The following is a 22,776-nucleotide window of genomic DNA, read 5'->3' as shown; positions in this document are numbered from 1 at the left end:
GCAAAACACTCCAAGAAAGGCAGTATGAACTGAAAACTCTAGAAATTGCTCTCCCAACACAAAAGCCCCAATTTGTGGCTTGAAATTGCAACCAGAAAGGGGCTGATTTACTAAAAGCCCCAAATCTGCAATTTCTGAACAAAAGCCCCAAAATTCAGACTAGATCTGTAGATCTGTCTGCAAAAGCCCCAAATCTGTAACGTGTCTATCAAAGCTCCAAATGTATTTCCAAAAATACAGCCAAACAATGGCTATCTGCAAATAAAGCCTACCCAAAAAACTAACTGCTCGAGTACCTGCAGAAGTAAAACTTTGCACAGAATGCCTGCAGCAGAAGTGTACGGACAGTGAGCTGACAGTACGGAACTGTCAGGTACGGAATTCGTACGTTGTACGGATGACCGTATGAATGTACGGAGTACGAAACGACGGCGCTGTACGGAGTACGGACGGCGAGGTACGACGCAGATCTATACGGGGTACGGACGGCGAGGTACGGGGTAGATCTGTACGACGCGCAAGTACAGTACGGTGCTGATTGGCGAGCAGATCTGTATGGAGTACGGAGGCGATGTACGGCGAGCATATCTGGTACACGGTGCACGGACGAGCAGGCACGGTACGGCAGATAGGTACGACAGGTACGGTCTGTTGGTACGGCAGGATTCCGTACAGTCGTACGGACTGTACGGACGAATTGTAGCAGCGAAGGTGAGTTGCAGCTGGAGCTCAACGGGGAGGTTGGAGCTGGAGGCGAGAAGCAGAGAGCAGGGTCAACCCGCTCTGATATCAAATGTGAGAGAAGGGTGAGTGAGAGAGAGCAAGAGAGAGTGAGAGCTGGAAGCTTGGAAGCTGAAAGCTGAGTTGCAATAGTAGAGTGTGAAGAGTACAACTCAATGAGAGAGAGAGAAGGTTTTGTCCTAGTGACAAAACCTTAGTAGTCACTAACCATAGTTAGTGAACTAACTGCGGTTAGGGGGAAAAACCTCTTAAAGAGGGAAAAGTGCCCCTAACTAGCTTATTATATTACATTGGTCACTGCTGAATTATATCTATAATTCTAACACATCGTGCAAGAACAGCCTCATCTTTTGGTAGGTTGATGGGCAGCATTTGCTGCTTGGGACCCTCCTTGGGTCGTTCGGATTGTTAGAAAATGGAAATCCCACCAGAGGGTATCCCGTAGAGTGGAAGGCTGATAGATGAGCCCAGGAGTTACACGCGGAAGCGTTTCAGTTTGGAATCAAACTTCTTAACTTGTGTGTGCTTCACAACCATAGATGTGTGTGCAAGCCAGTAAATATGCGGAGTCCCACCAAATTGCGGTCCTCCGACCTTACCAAAAGTCCTCCTACTATCTGCTTGGTACCTCTAGATCTCTGAGCCCGTGTGCTCCTCTGAGCTTATGCAGACTCTCTATCCAGTGATCCTTCCACCTTGCTGCCTGGGTAATCAGCCTAGGTGGGCAGCACCTTCTGAGCTAAGCTGCAGCTTCTTTGTGCCTCCTTCACCTCCTAGATGTAGGCCCAAGGAAAGCCCTGCTTGCTGCTCCTTTTTGCTTTTGGACTGCTGCTCCAAGTGATGCTGATGGAGGCCCCTAGGACCCCCTTTTATAGGGGTGAAACCCCCTTCAAAAGCTGACTGGTGGGGGGCAAATTGGCCGACACCCCCTATCCGACTTCTGCTGCTGCCTATAAGATCATGTTGTGGGGCACATTCCCAGAGTTTGGCTAGCCCTGCCTGGCTACGTGGCAGGATGCCACTGGCCCAGGCAGGCCTGCCCTTATTCTAGGCTTTTCTCCAGCCCCATAGGCTTCCAAACAGCTGCCATATGCTGTGCATCATCTTCCTGTTGGTTCTGCCATAGATCTGGCCTTGTACCCTCTGTCCTGCTCCCGTACAGCCGCTTGTACCAGTCTGTACACTTGCGCACCAAGCTTCCGTACTGCTGATGTGGCCATCCGATCTGTTGCTTGTTGATGTATGGAGTTCATATACATGTGTGGACATAGAGGGGTGTAGGAAAGATGACATGGCTTGTTTATAGTAGATGTGAAAATGGACTTTAGTGAGCTTCTTGAATAGTGTGTTCTACTAGGAGTTCTAGTAGTAGTCTTATGTGTGAGTGCCATGTGTCATATTGGGAGATATCCCATATACACTTTGGTATTCTAGTGTGTCTATCTATATATGAATGTACTTGTGTGTCACATCAACACACATCAAGGAGTCTACATTAAGCTTATCAATGCGAGTCTTTCCATTTCGGTCTATTCCTCATTTCCATTTCCTTTCACTTTCATTATGTTTCCATTTGAGTATTATCTTCTCTCTCCCTAGCCTACCCTCTCTCTATCCCTCTCCCTCTCCCCACCATGTTCCTTCATATGGTATTAGAGCCACCCTTCCTTCTCCCTTTCTTTCTTTCTTCATCCTTCCTTCTCCTAGTCCTTTCCCTCTTGCTCCTTGGTCTTCCAAGGGATTGAGGTGAGGGAAGCCAAGAAAGAAGAGCTACTCTCCCTCTTTCCTCTTGGAAGGAAGCCCTTCTTCCTTAACCGTTAGCCTCTTCATGAGCTGCTGTTTTTGCTGGACTTTGGACCTGATTCGTGGAAGTTGGAGCTGCTGATTTGCTGCGCCATCAGCTCACGTTTTGCTACGGATTTTTGCCTCGGGATTGCCGCCATCATTCGGGACTGCATGCAGCTTGCTGCTGTTGCTAGTTACGCCACCATCTGCCCCTACATCAATATGGGTTGCTGCCTACGCTGTTCTAGTTGGTACGATGCCTTCTCTTGGCCGTTTTTTGCCCCGACTACAAGCTGAGCTGCTACTATAGTCCATACTACTCTAGTCTTTGCTCTGAGCTCTCTCCTCAGCTCGTATTGCTGCAACATTTGGAGCAGACATGGAGTATTCCAAAGCGAGAATTGTCATTGAAAAGCTTTCTAGTAAGAACTTTCCAACTTGGCACACCAAGCTGAGGCTTCTGCTTATGAAGGAAGGTGTGTAGAAGGTGATTAGTGGCAAAGACAAGAAACCTGAATCTGATGAAAAGAAAATTCTAGCGTGGGAAACTCTCAATGACAAACGTCTTTCTATCATTGGTTTGGGTTTGTCTAATGACATTATTCATCATTTGGATTTTGATGACACTACACATGAATTGTGGGATAACTAGAGCGCTTATTTGGCAACAAAATTATCAATTCCAAGGTGTTTCTTAGACATGAATTCTTTAAGCTCCATATGAAGCATGAAGATTCTCTTAATGCTCATTTGAATCATATGGAATCCCTCATCACCCGACTTGCTGCTTTGAAGGTCCCTGTTGGGGAAGATGATTAGGTGGCTGTCCTCCTTTCTAGCATTGAGGATATCCCTTAGTATTGTGATATCATACTAGCGCTTCGTGTAGCATGGGATATGTCCTTTGATGAAATGGTTGCAATGCTTCTCGATCATGAACGAAGGCACAGATGTCCATGAGGAGCATGCATTATATTCCAAGGGTAAGAAGCCATTTAAACCTTTAAGTGTACGTATTGTAAGAAGCTTGGCAATACAGAGGACCCTTGTTTGCATAAGCTTGCCAAACAACAATCCAAGGAGCATGCTAACTTGGCTGCAGTTGCCACGAGTGAAGCAGAAGAAGAAGACACTCCGACACCAACCTTTGCTCTCACTGCTCATCTCCGAAATCTATCTTTCCCTCGGGAGGTAGATGAGGATGATGAATATGTCTTCTAATAGATATCCATGAGCTTGATGTATTTGGGTACTCTGTCCTGGGTAGTCCCCCAAAAATTGAATGTAATAATCTTTTTGAGTCCATTAAGGTTCTCAGCCTTAGGCAGTCCTTCTAAAATGATGTTTAACTATCTATGATGTGTGGCTCCATGTCACCTTGTTTTGGAGTGAGGAGGGGGATGCATTGTGGGAACCATGTATTGGCTTTGATAGGTTTTTTTGATTAGGCTTGACCGAGTTCCAGGATGTTGGTGTATTCCTAAAGGTTCTCAGCCTTAGGCAGTCCTAAAATGATGTTTTACTATCTATGATGTGTGGCTCCATGTCACCTTGTTTTGGAGTCAGGAGGGGGATGCATTGTGGGAACCATGTATTGGCTTTGATAAGTTTTTTTGATTAGGCTTGACTGAGTTCCAGGATGTTGGTGTATTCCTAGACCTATGAGCTGGCCATGTAGCCATGCTGAGACATGAGCCTCTGAGTCATGTTGAGTCTCAAGCCATAAGAGTGCTTGGATCAACCTCTGAACATGCTCAGACTTGAGCCTCTGAGTTACATGGGGTGCACAGATTAATAGTCCGTCATTGTCATGTTTTGTTCTTGGTTCCATTCGAGTAGTCGCTCACCTTTCCTTCATGGGGGGGTGTTAGAACATGAAGTCAAGTTGACTGTGTTTTAGTGTGTTCTACTAGGAGTTCTAGTAGAGTCTTATGTGTGAGTGCCACCTGTCATATTGAGAGATATCCCGTAAGGAGTCTACATCAAGCTTATCAATGTGAGTCTTTCCATTTTGGTCTATTGCTCATTTCCGTTACCTTTCACTTTTATTATGTTTCCGTTTGAGTATTATCTTCTCTCTCCCTAGCCTAGTCTCTCTCTCTCTCATTTGACGGGCCCTCAATGATTGGCCTCTGACGATCACCACAGGCATATATATATATTTGTATCTCCCCCCTTCTGCTCCATTTTTTTGTGCCATTTTTTGTATCATCTGGAGATAGATACACATTTTTTGCACCAGGACTAGACACACCGTCCTTCATAACTTTTTTGAAGAAATGGTTGGCCGGACCGTTTTGAGACCGCCACCGTTATGCTCATTGTACTAGTTATCTTTAGTCTCATAGACCTTCACGGTCTCCCGAAGACTTTAATAAAATTTATTTTTTCTTTCTCCCTCTCCCTCTCCCTCTCCACCATGTTCCTTCACATATGATCACGACCGGCAATGGCTTTGGATTTAGTGATAAGTGTCACTGTTGGGGTACGAAATCAATAATAGGATGTTGCTGGCACTTAGCTTGATCAATTTATCAAGGCCCTTCTCTCCTTGTCTGTAGTCTTTGGGAAACGTTTTGTCGTTTGACAAGCACTACTACCACTCCAATGGTCTGTCTTCCATAGTCAAATAGTAAAGAGGAGATGCATGTGGTCCTCATGTGAGAGTCAGCTTGAGGCCGAGTTTGTTGTGTTGTGCTCTTTGGGTCTCGATTGCGTTGTGTCCCCTATTGCCTGTGGCTTGAGTCATCATAGAAAACATTTGTGATCGTCCTGTGGATGGACTCAGACATGCTCTGTTGGTCTCTCCTCTGCACTTCTAGGAGTCAATCTCTATTTTACTGGGCCTCGAGGAGAAAAGATGCCACACATCACTGATTAGGTACATAGAGAATTTGAATGCAAATTGCTCCTCTATCTCAACCTCCTACATGTGCATAAAGTGCATATTCGCCTTTGGCATGGGATGCCCTTTGCTCGTTTTGTCTTAATGCATAGTTGTTGAGACAATACTCGGGATTGCTCAATGGAGATTCTCAATGCATATGGGAGATGGATGCGAGTATAGCTAGGAGGATCAATAAATCCCTCCTCCAAGATTTGCCAAGTAGTGATCTCTATAGAAGCTGAATTTTACCCAAAGCTCATGGGATGCTAGCCAAGTCCTGTACATGTGGAGTTGGAAGAGGTCCTCTCTGATGGCATGGTTCACCTCATGATAGGTTGGGTGGAGTGGATGGGGCCTCAAGGCTATATTGAAACGGTGTTAGTCTGTCCAGACTCCATATGAAGTCCTAGGCTTGCAAACCATATGTGTGTTCGAGCGTTACCAAGTCCTCAGTTTCCCTTTGCCTCTAGTACCATATATGAGGTCGAGATAGCCACGGTAGCCTACGTTGTTTGGATGACGTGGTACTGAAGTCATTGACTCTATGAAGGTGTGCGACTACTTGTAAGTATGCTGCAAAGTGTAGAGGAGTAGCCCCAAACTCTACTAACATAATTTGATATGGGATAGATGTCTTGCTATGGATCATCCGATCAAGAAGTAGAACCTGTATGTCTCAACATGGGACTAGTCTGTCTCATATAGATCTGCCCCCCAAAAGTGACTGCCATACATCCCAATTGGACGAACAAGAGGGTTGAAAAGGAGAAACTTGGTCTTGGGGTGTTGAAAGTGGGCTGATAGCACGGATGCTTGAATGTGGCAAGTGTGGCATATTGTCTACTCAACCGGGCCTGCATAGCTCGTCTCATCGTTAAGATTAGGGCTGAAAAGAGGACTCCCAAGTACCTATAAGATGCAACAATCTCAGCTGCTGTCCTGCCAAAGGAAAATAAGTAGGTATGATCCGCTCTAGATGGTGGCCATGGAATGTAAAAATCTATGACGTGAGAAGCAAAGATAGGAGATCCCATGAGGTAGTTAACTACACTAGAATCTCCTCCGTGCAAAAAGCAATTGCGCTTGTTAGAAGAAGGCCATCTCTCCAAACTAGTGCAGATAATCTGATCATGCATCTTGCCCATGTCTCTGGAAGCATGCCCATATGAGGTGAGTAGGGCTTGTTGGTTTGTGAAAACTTTGGAAATACATCCTCATCTAGATCAATGTTTGGCAATGTGATCAAGTCATGCTGAAAATCAACGATTAATACCCGGCGATTTGCAGTCCTAGCATTGAAGTCTTGGATTCCCTGCGGCTCGAGAAATGCATGATGTTTGAGTATAACGTATTATATGGGCCTCCTCTCAAACTCCGAGGTCCCTAACAAAGTGTGAGGTATCAGTGGAAAAGTAGCAAACTGCAATGAAGGTGTTTGGCAAAGATCTGCTCTTGATCTAAATCCATAGGAATTTGGTGTGTAGGTCACGCTCTGACCAAAAGGTTCCATGAATTCTAAACAATGCATGTCAATGTCTTGATCCCCTTTGAGTCTCATAGACCCCACCTCCCTAGCGGATACATCAACAGGCCCCCGTCTAAAAGTAGTCAAGAGTCATCCCTCTTGTACCATTGCCTATTTCGCCTCCTGATAGGCAACATCTTGTTGTCATAAGACAATGGGTCTCTCGCCTTCTTGTAAGGGAGTAAGATCCTCATCCATATGGACTTGTGGGTGATTTTGAAGAGTTGTGCACTTGCGTAGTGTTGCTAGCTGATATGTGGGAGACCAAACACAATTTATGGGACCCAAGGCATTCTTACAAAATTTCTACAAGAGGTCTCCTGACCGATAGATCTTCCCATAGGTAGATGCCCGTCTAGGAGATAAGTCGTTGCCTCTAGTACACCTCAACAAGGAGGTAATCCCCGTGATGATCAACATCGGGCATAGGTGAGGCTAGTTGCACCTGTTGCCCGACACATGATCAGAGGAGATGGGTGCCAGAGATGCCTAGGCTTTGTCACTCATTGCCTTGTCTATTAAGGGGTTCATCATACCTCATATCCACGTCTCTAGGACTTCCAAGCAAACTTCAGATACCATGGAGAATACGTATTAGCCAAGGAATGAGGCCAGACTCTCTTTCTTGAAAAGACAGCTTGATTTGAAGGGTGACTCAGTGTGAGATCATTTGACTAAGATTTAGGATCTTAGAGGACAACTGCTGAACATTGTTGAAGTTATATGGGTAGTCAGCTAATAGCTACAACTCTAAATTCTTTTCCAGTGATTTATTGATCGTCTTAAATCCATAAGGGGTAGTACAGTTCCACTTACTTTTTAGAAACTTGTGGGGCTGTCGTCGTAGAAAGAACAGACAAAAAAAAATCTATGTGTTGATGCGCATGATGGTGATCAAGCCTTGTTGCTAAAGGCAGAAATAAGTGTCATTTTGGTGGCTCTCAGTTCTGGGCTGATTTAACTCAGCCATCAAATCCAAAAAATGTAGGGTGGCCCATGAAAAAGGGCAAATGCCATTATTGCAAGAAGCCTGGACACAACATCAATGAATGCAAGAAAGGGTTGAAGAAAGAAAGGAGTAAGAAGGAACCTGGAATGACAGTTTTAGATTCCAATGCATCAGATGCAAACAAGGGTAGTGCTTCCACAAACCTTCTTATAGAAGATTTTTATTTTTTGGTTTGTAGTTATGATGCTAGGTGTGATGCCAACCATGAGGTTGCCTCACGCAGTGTGAGTTATGCCTCAGATGCAGTTTGGTACTTTGTGCTTCCAAGCACATGACTTCCAAAAATTATTTATTTGCAGATTTGCAGCCTGCTCCTGCTGGCAAAACAATGTCTTGTGCCTACAATTCTTCTTATCCTGTGAGAGGAGTTGCGAGGATTTTACTGTCATCAATTGATAGCACGGATTTATGCGTTCAAGATGTCCTGTATGTGCCAGGGATAAAGATGAATTTACTTTTTGTGTCCTTTTGTGGGAAAAGGGGATCTGCTGACATTTTTGAAGGTGATAAGTGCACTGTCAGGGATCGAGAAAAGGCCTATCAAATAGCACTACAGGCACTTTGAATCAGGGTTTGTACCACTTGGACAGGCATGACAGTAGTATGTCTAATGCATGTGTGGCAACAATGATTGTAGAAATCATTGTTTTTGGGAAAAGGGGTTTGCTTACATTTTTGAAGGTGATAAGTGCACTGTCAGGGATCGAGAAAAGGCCTATCAAATAGTCACTACAGGCACTTTGAATCAGGGTTTGTACTACTTGGACAGGCATGGCAGTAGTATGTCTAATGCGTGTGTGGCGACAATGATTGTAGAAATAAAAAATGCAGAATTATGGCATGCAAGATTCGGCCATGTGAATTAAGGCAGTTTGCAGTTTTCCCAAAGACATGGGATGATGCCTTCTTTGCGCTACACGTCTGTGAAAGGGTGCATATTGGGAAAAATGCACGGGGATGCCTTTCCTTAGAGATTGATCTTCTAGAGTTGAGAGGAATTTGCAGCTTATACACAGTGATGTGTGTGGTCCTATGACGACACCATCTTTGGGACAGCATCTAACAACATCTGTATATTGTTAATTCATAGATGATTTTCCAAGATTTGCATGGGTATATCCCTTGAAAGAAAATCTGTGTCTTTTAGTGCTTCAAGCATATTGTAGCTCTGGCTGAGAATGAGCCTAGATGCAGGACAGTAGACTTTCAGCCTCTCTCTCCAGCAGGACAAGGGCTAGCTCAAAAGGGACCGGTGGAACAAACATTGTTGATTCAGCTTGGATAACTTCACTGTATGATATAGAAGTACCAAGTGACGCTCAAGACAATGAGCATTGGATGAAGGCCATGCAGTTAGAATTGGATTCTATCATGAAGAACAATATATGTAAACTGGTGGATTTGCCCATAGGAAGAAAGCTATTGGGACAAAGTGGGTGTACAAGATCGAAAGAAGATTCGATGGTACCATTGCCAGGTACAAGGCAAGGTTGGTTGCCAAGGGATGTTCTCGGAAGAAGGGGATAAATTATGATGAAACCATTGCCTCCACTTCTAGGATGACCACCATCAGGTGCATTGTTTCATTGGCTGCTCGGAAAGTACATCAATTGGATATAAGATTAGCTTTTCTCAATGGGGACTTGTAGGTTGAAGTGTATATGAGTCAGCCTGTTGGTTTTCAGATGCCTGATCAAGAACATAAAGTATGCAGACTCCATACGGCACTTTATGGGCTGAAACAAGTCCCACGGCATTGGTACGAGAAAATTCACACATTTTTAACCAATTAGGGTGTATAGTATAGTCATACTGAGAGTATCCTATGTCAAGAAGGACAAAAAGGATTTGTTGATTGTCATCCTGTATGTGGATGATATGCTGCTCATAGGTACTTCTGGAGAGAAAATTGCAGAATTTAAGAATGACCTTAAGCTTCATTTGAGATGTTTGATCGGGGACTTTACACTATTATTTGGGCATTCAATTTATGCAAATAGATGAAGGCATTGTGCTCAAACAGTAAAAATACATGCTGGGAGTAGTACAAAGGGTCAATTTTCAGGACTGCAAGCTTATTTCAACTCCCATGGAACCAAGGTTGAGGTGCATGATGCAGGTGAACCTTTCCTCGTAAAACTTTCTTTCCTAGGCTGTAGCAAGGAGATACAATCTCCTGAGGTGATTACAAAATCATTGCGTACTAAGCCGGAGAGAGAAGGAGATCTTTCTTTCCCCAACTATTAGCAAGGAGATACAAGATCCAGAGAGAATCTGGGTGACGAGAAAAACTGTACAGCTTCCATGTTTCTCCCCATCATATAATCGTGGTACTTGTACATTTTGTCATTTTCTAAGCCTGAGCTTTGGACACAAGGCTTTTCTGAAGCTTCTGTGCTTTGCTTTCTGTGGGTTGAGGGCCCATGTAAGATTTGCAAAAGCAAATTCAAGTACATGTTGTCTAAGATACCATGTGTTCACATATTGTGCTATAAAAATGAAGCAGAAACTAGATTTGATGTTCGGTGCCTTCACTTAGCTGGCACTGTCATACTGTATCCTTCTTTGGAAATGCTACTAAATGTTCACTCGGGTTCTCTGCAGTGATCTTGATGAGGTAAAACTGAAGGAGAGAGGCCGGCTTTTTAGAGATTCTTTCTTAGCAAAGGTTTGGTCTTCTGGCAAAAAACAAATTATTGGTATTGCATTTTTAAGGTGCTTTGTTATATCATCCATATCAATTATCTACAAATGGTGTCTAAGATGGAGTGGTTGCTTTTTACACTATTGAGGTGTTTCAGGTGTATTTTGCAGCTATCTTTACTGCTGAAAGGAACAGTTGCTGCTCCACCTGAGAAGTTTGGTAAGAACTGGAGCACTTTCAAAAATTGTATTTCCTCGTATCATACTTCCAATTTCTGTTCCCTTTGTAAGTTAAGGTTCTTGCTTCACTCATGTGAGTCATTCAAATGATAGTTTATGCTTGCAGGAGAAACATTGCAGGATGAACGCACAAATGGTGGTGCTTTTGTGGGGACTGATGGTCTTCAGCTTCCATTCAAATACATGCCAGTAAGCGCTCCTTTTGCCTGCAATAATTAAACAAGTGGAGTAAATAGAAATTTGGTCATCAAACTAAAGAATGGCATAGAGAGTGAAAATGTGCAAGGGTACATTCTCTGCTATAACATCATATTGCCATGATGCATTCTCTTGTTTATTTTGAGAATGAGTTTTCTTAGGGTGCATGATATGTTTCCAGGAAAGACATATGATGTGATATGTTTTCAGGAAAGACAATGCCAATCTGTACAAATTGTGTTTTCAAAAAATTAGCACTAATGTACATATTTTCATGAATGAATGCAACACAGATGAACATTCTTGCTTTTTGCTTTTGTTTCTGAAGCATGTATGGAAGGCTGTGATTAAGGGTTTGTGGATGTTAGAATGCAGGAATGCATCTCTATGGCGGTGCTCAGTACCATAGAGCTATGGCAGAGTTCCGTTTCGTTGCAGGAGGTACAAAATGTCCTTCAATAAGCAGAGAAGAGATAGTAAATGCCTGTGGAGTTGAGGATATCCACGATGGGACAAACTATTTCAGGTATTGCTATGCAAACTTCAAATGTCTTTTATTTATGGAATTTAGAGTGATGCAGGGCAGTTATCTTGGACTATTGAGATTATGTACATCATGTGCTTTGAAACCACGCAACTAATAATTCCCCGCGGTGGTTGCCCCCCGCACCCCCCTCCCCCCCCCTTCCCTCCTCCTTTCTTCCGGCGCTGGCCAACCCTCCTTCCTAGAACAAAAGGAGATTTAGGCTAATACTAACTATTTCGATTGGGTGCATGTCTTTACAGGACCGCTTGTGTTACAGCTGTCACAAAGGCACGGGATGTTTTTGAGCCTTTTCTTCATCATGTATGGAATATGACCCCATATGCTGTCCAGGTTTTTGTATGTTGTTTAAAATCGTTGTTTAAAATCTAATAGCAGACATTCACGATGCTTATCCTTTGTTTGAATTTTGGCTATTATGGCATTAATGATTTAAAGGTGATTATAAAAACCTTCCATTAAGTGAAATCTTAAATGATGCTTTTGTACTCTATGCTTGTAGACAGTAGTTTTTGACCCGTCCTTGGTTATTCTTCAATCAGCTAGGTTTCCGACTTTCCCATATTTTGAGGAGGCTTCTACCTATCGCTCTTTATTTATTGCAGGTCAGTTTGGCATTTTACCCACTTGTGAAATCAGTTTTCACTGTGTAAAAGAAAATATGCTTTGCTTTTTCTTTCTAATCTATCGTTTTATTGTTCTGTACTGCAGAAGGATGGTGAATATTTAAGTGGTCATAATATGTTTATGAAGCGTGTTGCGGATGCTTTCCACACATTTGTTGAGTCAACTGAACGTGCCTGCAAAGAGAAGTAATTGCTCTTATCTTGCAAAGTTTCTGTTATGTGTAAGTTAACTCAAACATGTGACGTAACATCCAAAGCCATGCTTTCTCAACAAGTGGAGGACATCTGCTTTCGAGAAGGCGGTTATTGCAGAGATGTGAATTTTTTCAGAACCAAGTCCTAGAATGTAGTGGGCCTGGAGTAAGCTCAAAGCGACATGTTGGCCATTGATTATTATATGCTTAGAGGAGTTGTCATCCAGTTGCACATATGCATACATAATTACACAGATTATATACATATATAGATTCATACATGCGTGTATGCATGTGGCGCCCCACGGCACGCATGCCATTTTGGCTCATAAAGGGAAAATGATGCTTGAATTTATGCAAGGTGATCAGACCTGGGCTGTCATGATGCATCACTTTGCTTTCGCACTTGACCACTTATGCCTTTGGCCATAGGCGGCCTTGTCTGCGTGCTCGTCATCAAGATTATCCTGCATACGTGTCATACAATTCTATCTTTTGACGTTGTAGTTGCATGTTCCCTATCTGGACGACTTCTTGTAATATAGATACCAATAGACTTCACTAAAATAAAAGTGTGTGCATGCGCCCTTGTTCGTGTGTACATATATCTTTTCATATATAACCAAACATATGTGTGCATATGGAAAAGGAACAATACAAATTGTGGGATATTTTTGCTAACTATGCTATTGGATCTATTTGGCCTTGCTTGGGTTATAGCTTTAATGCATTGTCATCTAAAAAATTTATTACGACTTTGAGCAATTGATCAATGCCTACTAATCTCCATTAATTGATAATAGTTAGCATGCAAAGTTGTGTTTTCCAATTCAATCTTTTTATGTTTGTTATTGTGCTTATAAAATTTAAGTGGGATTATCAAGCTCTTGGGTTTTTTAGTATTTTCTAAAGTGAAAAAACTTATAAGGTTAAATCAGCATGCGGAGGAGTTATGAGAGCTTAGTTGATCACTTATGTCGTGATTTGCCTACTCAAGGGACTACAACCTGCATGTGACCTGGGGACAGCAAGAAGTGCTTCGTTAAAGGAATCTAGAGCATTCCATTCACTACAGATTCAGGTGAAGAAAAGGTACCCGCTTATATTCTTTACGTTCCGAATCTACGAAAGGATCTTTTATCTTCAGCCAGATAACAAAGAACAAGCTGAAGGCTGAGTTTGATGATGGAAGAGTTCTAATCCATTCAAAGAAAACGGGAAAAGTGCTTGCAAAAGGTCACAGGAGCATGATCTGTATATGGCTCAAGCGGATATAGGTAATTTGAAGTTCTGGCATGAAAGTTTTGGGCATGTGAGCCATGGAACTCTTTCAGAGATGAAATGAGTAGGACTTCTAGATGGACTTCCACATATTGCAGACAGTGCTGTACGCAGCAATCCAAAGTTCCACTTGAGTTGGTACACTCAGACATATGTGGAAAGGTGTTCAGGATATCTCTCTCAGGAGCTGGGTACTACCTTAACTTTGTTGATGATTTCAACAGAATGACGTGGGTTTATTGTATTGCTTCATGTCGTCCCTTCTCCCAAGACCCCGTCTCCCTGCTCTCTTCCTGCTCTCTCCCTGCGCTACCCCCTCCGCTACCCCTACTACCCCCCCGCTACCTCTGCTAACCTGCTCTCTCCCTGCTCTCTCCCTGCGCTACCCCCTGCTCTCTCCCTGCGCTACCCCCTGCGCTACCCCCTCCGTACCCCCTCGCTACCTCTGCTACCCCCCGCTACCTCTGCTAACCCCCCCCCCGCTATCCCCTCCGCTACCCCTACTACCCCCCGGCTACCCCCTCTGCTACCCCCCGCTATCCACCTACCCCCCCGCTACCCCCTCCGCTAACCCCCACGCTACCTCGCCACCCCCTGCTACCCTTCTCGCTACTCCCCCTCCTCTACCTCTAGCCCCCCCGCTACCTCGCTACCCCCCCACTACCTCGCTTTTACCCCCCCCCCCCCCTCGCTACCCCCTCGGCTACCCCTCTCTACCCCTCGCTACTCCCTCCGCTAACCCCCCCGCTACCCCTCTCTACCCCCTGCTACCCCCTCCGCTAACCCCTCACTACCCCCCCTTCTTCCCCCCCTCCCCCCCCCCCTCGAAAAGAAGAAGAAGAAGAAGAAGGGGGGGGGGGGGGGGAAGCAGCTTCGATCTCCTGCAGTCCCTTCTTTGCCCCCATAAGGAAAGGAACAAGGGGATGAGGACAAGAGACTAGGCGGGAGACCCCTCGATCCAAATTTGCATACACGTGGAGATGGGGAAGGGGAACGGTGACAAGGCGAAAACACAAAAGCAATTCAATCTGGAGGACTTCAACAAACGCAGCAACCGGAGCAGTTTGACAGTGGACAGCACCGTGGCCCAGAAGAAAGGGCCCACCCAAAGCCCATGCCGCTCACCACATCCTCGACCTCTATGGTTACCACCACTATTTCACCACCATCATCCGCCTCATCATCTACGCCACCTCTCTCCTCCCCCTCTCTTGCATCATCATCACAGGTCTCCTCTCCAGTAGCCTCACCACTGGCCCCATCAGCCACGACTCCACAGTACTTTCCCTTAGTATCACCTCTACCTCTCAGTCAGCCATCCTTCATCACCTCGTCCGACCTCGCTACTCCTACATATCACTCCCCCGCCCAGATCATATTGTCCCCACCTGCAGTATAACCTCAGCAGCCCACCTTCATTCCAACCCCTCTCGAGATCCAGTTCCCACCTGGACCAGGACATCTTAGGCCCCCGCCAGATGCTTGGAACTCCCTATTGGCTGAGATACACAGCATCCGGGCCCGTCAGGCAGAGCTGACACATTACATCTAAGAGCAGGCCCGATACACCCAGGAGCAGGCCCGCATTATACACGAGCAAGGCACCCTTATCCAAGGACTCAGACACGACATCACATAGCTTTGAGAGGAGCTCGGGACCCTCAGAGCAGTGCCTGGAGGGACCTCAGGCACAGAGATGGAGGCACAGATAGCCACGATACAGTCGGCTATAGCAGAGACGACTAGATGGATGGACGTGGCAAAACGGGAGCCCGCAAAGGCAACCGTTTCAGTCGCCATACATGAACAGCAGCAGAGGGCTTCGAAGGCCCTCAACATCCGGATACGAGGGATCATGCGAGACAGCACCAGCACCACTACGACGCCCATGGAGGAGGCGATTACCTTTGTGACCACCACCATGGGGGTCCCCGACCATGGCATAGAGGGAGCATGGCGTGTTGGGAGAGATCCCAACCGAGAGCAGCCCTAGTCATTCGCTTCAGAGATTCACATGCTCGTCTAGCGACACTCCGACGCCGAGCCTCTCTACGAGAGCATCCCACCCTGTCCATGGACGAGGACTTGACACCACTACAAATTGAGGAGCGATGAGTTCTTCTGCAGTAGCAGGATGTTGCCCGCAAGGAGGAGAAATGGGCCGTGGTCCGAGATGGTAGGTTGTTGACCGGCACCCATCGGGCTCCCACCCGTATCCCCTAGGGGGACGGGGCCTATGAGACTCAGGTTTTCAAGACCCTAGACTGCACCATTTGGAACTGTAATGGCACCTTATGGTCAAACCCAGGAAACTTCTCGGAGTCTTATACAGGACGAGACATAGTCTTTTACATGGAGACACACTAGAGCCCAGAGCGTCCACTACTGATAGTCAGTGGCTACACATGGGAGTCAGCCTTTAGGGATGAGACGAGGGATACAGGAGGAGTCCGAGGATCAGGCGGGGTCGCAATATTGTACAGGTCTTCCCTCGCTGGAGCCATCTCCATTGAGAGGAAGGACGCACACTCCCGATTCATGTGGATCCGGATTCGACGCATAGACACCCGTGACCTTTTCATAGCAATATGCTACTTCCTGCCAGACACATCCCACTTCGCCAGAGTGGCACGAGAAGAGGGTGAGACATCTCCATATGCACCCTTACATCAGGATATCCTAGACCTTTCAGCCCGCGGGGAAGTTCTCCTTGTTGGGGACTTCAACGCCAGGACGAGTACGCGACAGGCACCACTCTTGGACTTCCGAGACGACTCTATCATGCTTCCAGACATGGACCTAGACGGAGCAGGTATGACTAGGACCTCATCGGACCGACACGGGCCTGTTACACCATATGGACACGCGCTCCTTGATTTGGGCAGGATGCATGATCTCATCATCTACAACGGGCTCGACCTATGGCCCTCCTCAGGTGGTTTTACTTGCTTTCCACACGGGGGGAGGCACTAGTGTAGTAGATTACATCATGGGATTCCCTACCTTCACTTCATGTATCACCGACTTCACCGTAGCACCACTCCCTCCAGGAGCTGATCACACATACCTATTCTTCACTATCGCCACCCCATGCTTAGCCACACCACACACACCACATAGGAAGCACGACACCTACCACGACATACACTTTGATCATAGCCTCTCACCGGCCTACTCTAGACGCCTAAACAGACTCCTAACCTACATCGATCACATACCACTCATAGAGGACCGTGCTGCCTTGATTAGTCGCACACTCCACGAGCAAGGCTTATCGCCGACAGCTCCGACTTGAAACCAGATGTCACCTCCCGAACACACCAGACACAGTACGCAAGTACCAACATCTCGTACGTTGAAAGAAGCAGGCTTTTCTTCGTCAAAATGAGGAGCTACTGCTGCATATCTTGTACAACAACAACTCTAAGGATTTTTGGCGGAGATTCCTTGAGCGTAGGTCCCCATCACCCCTCATCGACACGAGAGTCTGGCACACGTATGCACACCATCTATATGATGTCCCACACCAGCCCACTCCAGACCTCATACACACACCTCGTCCCACCACTTGCACGTTGTTCACCAGAGGGGGAGTCAAGGATGCGACATTGAAACTGCACACTGGCCAAGCTAAGGATCACGAGGGGCTATGCACTGAGTTTATCGCATATGGGATCGACATGTTAGCCCCGATCCTAGCAAAGCTATTTAATGACGTTGTTTGCCTTGGCTTCCCCCGCACTTATACACTCAACACTATCACCCCCATCCACAAGGTAGGGGATCCCATGGATCCGAGTAACTACAGGACTATCATGATTGGACATGTGATGTCCAAGATCTATGCAGCTGTATTCGATGCATCGGTCAGCCTGTTTGCAGAGATGAGAGGGCTCAGAGCAGAGGGTCAGGCCGATTCCAGGCGAGACCATGGGACTATGGATCACATACTCACACTCAGGAGTGTCATTGAGGAGGCTAGATCACGGAAGGAGAGGGTATACTGTTGCTTTGTGGATTTCCGCAAAGCCTTTGACACAGTACCTCGAGCTCGTCTTATCACACGCCTACAGGCACTGGGATTTGATCAGGAGATCATCTGGGCAGTCATGGCACTGTATGAGAGAGTCTCAGGCCGAGTTCGTACAGGCACAGGTTGGACAGATGAGATCCTGAGTACCATAGGGGTCAAACAGGGTTGTCCCTTATCACCGACCCTGTTTGGCCTCAACATCGATGAGCTTGAGACTTTCATGGGGACGTTCGGAGGGACCAGTTGCTCACTTGCCGGGATCATCATCAGGATTCTTCTTTATGCAGATGACGTGGTACTCTTGTCGTCCACACCCGAGGGGCTCCAGCGACACTTGGATGCACTGCAGGCTTTTTGTTTATCCCATGATTTGGAGGTCAACCTTGGCAAGACCAAAGTCATGATCTTTAACACCTCTCGAGCAAACATGCAACGGAAACAGCTTACTTTTACTTTGGGTGGGTCACTTGTTGAGATCGTATCCTCATACACTTACTTGGGGGTCATCTTCTCCGGCCCAATCTTCACGATGAGACCAGCGATGTAGGCCAGACTGAGCAGGGGATACGCCTCACTGGCTCGGCTAGAGAGACAGTGCTTTCACGCCCACTTCCAGGACCCTCGGACCAAGGCTCTTCTCTTCGACTCCTGGGTCTGACCAGCCGGTATGTATGGCAGGCTGCAGCCCTTGTTGGGGGCCTGACATGTCAGAGATAGAGTGGACACAGGTGGAGCGCTTGCAGATCCTCATGCTCTCACGGATGATTCGGGGGAAACCGTCTGTACCACATTACATCATTTAGGCCGAGTTTGGTGCTTCTCCACTTCAGCTCGATGCAGCCTTTTAGACCATCACATATCTACACCGGGTTAGATCATTTGGGGACTGCACATCAGGGAGACAGAGGTTGCCATGGTTGGCTCTTGATTCCTCCATGAGGTTGGCAGCAGAGGGAGACGAGCGATGCTGGTATGCACGGACTCACAGATGGTTTGTGAGACTAGGGTTCCACATCGATAGGATACCTCCTTTTTAGTACAGTTTAGATGCCCCTCCGGTACTCCCACCCACCATCCTGATTGGGCCACATACCAACCCGGTCATTCGAGAGGATCTCTTGCAGCTACACTCCTTTAGGACCTGGTTGGAGCTGAGGGAGCTTCCAATGAAGTTGAGTTTCTACAGAGATTATTGTCTTCGCATTTTGGAGGAGGGATTCATCACACCACCGGGGTACACTGAGCTTCATATGCCTCACTCACTACGGATCTCCATCGGACAGTTTTGAGTATCATCACACCGCCTCCGCATAGAGAGCGGCAGAGCAGAGGGGATTCCTAGGGAGCATCGCTTATGCATACTGTGCGACTGTCAGGAGGTTGAGTCGGAGGAGCATTTTATTTTCAGGTGCCCAGTGTACTACGAGATTCGAGGTCTCTACCACTGCCTCTTCAGAGACGGCTCTGAGCTCCTTTCGAGATTCCTCGCCTACCTAGATTAGAGATGCCTCACGGCCTTCATTCACAAGGGAATCCGACATAGAGAGTACTTACTCAGGCGACGTGGCTTGGTCACATCATCAGACACCTCTCAGAGCAGGATCATGGAGTTCTTCCCATTGAGTGACATTGATCGTCCAGTCTCTAGCCGTCGACGTGACAGAGACCCCGACCCGACGATCGCAGCATGACACACGAGACATTGAGGGGACACAGATCACTCTGGGGGACCTCCCGTCATTGTTTAGACCTGGGATACGTCCCACGGGAGTCACAGTGGCTCTGGTCTTGCGTCGTCCAGGAGACCGAGACGCACGGCACCCCTTGATGGGCACCAGCGTCTCATCACCAGCTATGCACCAGCCAAGGGGACATGACATACGGGGATTCCGCTCCGCTCTAGTCCTTTTCTTGTTACATCCAGATGTATTTGATTATGGATGATCAGACTTAGGATTGAGCACGGGTGATGATGCTCGTTTCAGTAGCTCCACCCTTACTGTGATTTGTATCAGGTTTTATTTCAGTCTCATAGACCCATCGGTCTTCCGAAGACTCTAATAAAATTTCTTTCTTTCTTTCTTTCTCAAGGCTTAACCAAGTTCCAAGAGTGGAAGCCCCGGGCAAAGAAAGAGTTGGGGAAGAAGATCAAGACCTTCAGAACCGAGTAAGGGAGAGGTTTAACTCAGAGGCTTTTGACACCTATTGTAGGAAGCAAGGGATTAAAAGACAATTGAGTACGGCACACACATCCCAACAGAACGGGGTGGCTGAAAGGAAGAACGTGACAATCACCGAATGGGCTTATGTATGCTAAGAGGGATGAAGCTTCCCATATCTTTTAGAGGTGAGGGAGTTCACACGGTTGTCCACATCCTGAATGGAACAAAGACCAAAGCGGTGGAAGGGAAGACTCCATACAAAGCTTATTATGGTAAGAAGCCTAAGAATTTTTGGTTTTGATGCATATGTGCATGCAAACAAAGTAGATATGACTAAATTGGATCCCAAGAGCAACAGGTGTATCTTCATTGGGTACAATGAAGAATCAAAGGCATATCAATTGTATGACCCTGAAACCAAGAAGCTGGTGGAGAGCATGGATGTGGTGTTCCAGGATTCAGAGCTACACGCAACTACACCAGAAGCTTTGTTGGACTTGCTATCATGCAAGAAAAGGAGACAAAGGATCTAGATGCTGAAGAATGAAAAGATGGAGTCCGAGGCACCCATGCCAACTAGACCAACCCTGGTGAAGGAAAGAACGTTACCAAAGTGATACTTGAAGACCTTGAAGGATTCATGCGTTCAGAATCACACTTGGGACCTTATCAACAAGACCCTGAAAGAGGAAGATTGGCGGAACCAAGTGGGTTTACTGCGCTAAGTACAAGTAAGACTTGTGGCCAAAGGCTATGTATAGACAGAAGGAACTATTGAGAAACATTAGCTCCTACAGCCAGAATGACTACTATCCACATGGTCATATCTTTGGCAGTCCACCATCAATGGCCTACTTTTTAGATGGGCGTGAAGTCAGCCTTCTTAAATGGTGAGCTTCAAGAAGAAGTGTATGTTGAGGAACCGGAAGGGTTTTGACATCCAGGTGATGGGAAGAAGGTGTGCAGACTTTGCAAGGCATTGTATGGGCTGAAATAGACCTCGAGCATGGTACCAGAGGATAGATGACTACTTCCATGAGATTGGATTATCTCGTAGTCCACCTGACCCTAACCTCTATCTCTTCACAGAAGGAGGTAAGCCCATGATCAGAATCCTTTGTGTAGATAATTTAATTATCACAGTTGATCAGAAGAGGAAGATCCAAGAAGTCAAAGGACTCTTGATACAAGAGTTCGAAATGATAGATTTGAGACTTCTCCATTATTTCCTTGGGATAAAATTTTGGCAGAAGAATGACAACATTTTCATTTGTCAAGAGAGGTACTGTCAGGATGTGTTGAGAAGATTTCAAAAGCAGGATTGCAAAGAGACACCAACTCCTATGCAGGTTGGGACCAAGCTGAGCAATGAGAACACGTCTCAGTTGGTAGATGCAGTGATATACCGGAGAATGGTTTGTAGTTCGCTGTATTTAACTAATACCAGGCCTGACATAGCTTTGCAGTTGGACTACTTTGTCACTTTTCAACCGAACCCAAGGGAGGATCACATGAAGGCTGGATTCATGGTTCTAAGGTACCTCAAAGGCACAACTAGCTATGGAATCACGTATCGCTCTCGTAGCAAGCTTGGCGGATTCTATTATTCGGATTGGGATGACACCATCCTCACATTCAAGTTAGTGCTTCATGCTTGTGGAGGATGCCATTTCATGGATAAGGAAGAAGCAATGTAGAGTTGCCCTATCTTCTACGAAGGCAGAATAGAGGGCAGCTTGTTTGGCAACTCGTGAGTCTGTTTGGCTCAGATGGATACTAGAGGACGTGGGAGTTCTTCAGGAGGAGGTGACAGTAATCCTATGTGACAACATGAGTTGCATAGCAATTTCAAAGGGCCCGGCATTCCATGCTCAAACGAAGCATACTGAGGTTTAGTATCACTTCATTCGAGAGCTAATCCAGGACGAGGTCCTGGAGTTGCTTTATTGCCCAAAGAGGACAACATCCTCATATATTTACCAAGGCTCTTCCTAGAGAGCAGCTGGAGCATCTCATCAGATGCATGGGCATTGGCCCACAGTTGAGTCATTGAGAGGGTGTGTTGGAGTGTCACTTACCCACCTGTGAGCCCCCTTATGAGGAGGACAAGGGGTCAGGGCAATATAGGTGGGGAGCGTACTTGGACAGATAGATTGCACATGGTCTGCAGCAAGTTTGGAGGACTCGCAGTACCTGGAATAGGATCTAGAACAACTGCAATGACATGTGGACTGTCTGCAGGAAATACAGCAGGTATGGGGCACTTGCCAGGGCCCATCTACAGCTCGGGCAGTAGGTACCTGCAACAGGAAGAAAATCCAGCAAAATAGTTTGGGTTTTGCAGCAGACAAAGTCGGGCCCAATTTATAGACTTGGTCGGTTTTCCAGACTGAACCAATTGGCTATTTTTGGCAAACTCCAAGCTCCCACATCTCCCATAAATAGGTGGCCATTTTGGGTCACCTCTACTCAGCAATTCAAGTTTCTAAAGGCCCTGTGGATTGTGTAGAGTGTGACATATACTTTCTTCTGTAAATCTCAGTAGGAGCAGGCATCCTTGACTGCGATCTTACCAAGCACTTCTGGATGGATGTTTCTGAGCAGTTTTTCCCACGTTTTGTACATGAATATACTGCTCTACATGTTGTAATATCTTCGCCAGTTCAGTGAGCGTTGCTGTGTCTGAGGGAGAACACTGAATATTTCATGCTTATTCTGCTGTGCTAGGTTGCTGTCCAAACAGTCCCTAATCGTAACAGCAGGTATCCCTTTGGAAAAGCTGAAGATGGGAGACAACATAGACAATCAGATGGATGAGAGCGTTTTTGGGCCACAGGTGTCATGTTGTTGCGGGTTATAGGTCTCTTATGGGATAGAGGTGGGGACACCATGGTCTTTTCGGTGCAGT

At 46.2% G+C, this 22,776-nt stretch overlaps 1 protein-coding gene across 2 annotated transcripts in view; it reads left to right on the top strand.

Moving 5' to 3' along the window:
* Positions 1-22,776, top strand: part of ARC5 (P-loop containing nucleoside triphosphate hydrolases superfamily protein) — a 52,202-nt gene that overhangs the window by 18,035 nt on the left and 11,391 nt on the right. For both annotated transcript variants that reach the window (XM_087388283.1, XM_087388282.1), the window contains exons 8-14: positions 10,552-10,615; positions 10,762-10,810; positions 10,937-11,019; positions 11,397-11,554; positions 11,815-11,875; positions 12,115-12,177; positions 12,284-12,384. In XM_087388283.1, coding sequence (XP_087244409.1) covers positions 10,552-10,615; positions 10,762-10,810; positions 10,937-11,019; positions 11,397-11,554; positions 11,815-11,875; positions 12,115-12,177; positions 12,284-12,384 — 579 coding nt within the window. The remainder of the gene's footprint in view (positions 1-10,551; positions 10,616-10,761; positions 10,811-10,936; positions 11,020-11,396; positions 11,555-11,814; positions 11,876-12,114; positions 12,178-12,283; positions 12,385-22,776) is intronic.

The sequence above is a fragment of the Dipteris shenzhenensis genome, chromosome 17 (genome assembly GCF_047967505.1).
Source record: "Dipteris shenzhenensis isolate YYH24624 ecotype China chromosome 17, Dip_SZ_1.0, whole genome shotgun sequence".
Classification (NCBI taxonomy): domain Eukaryota; kingdom Viridiplantae; phylum Streptophyta; class Polypodiopsida; order Gleicheniales; family Dipteridaceae; genus Dipteris; species Dipteris shenzhenensis.
Note: the sequence above shows the minus strand (reverse complement) of the source record. Positions and strands in the feature narration are given on the sequence as shown.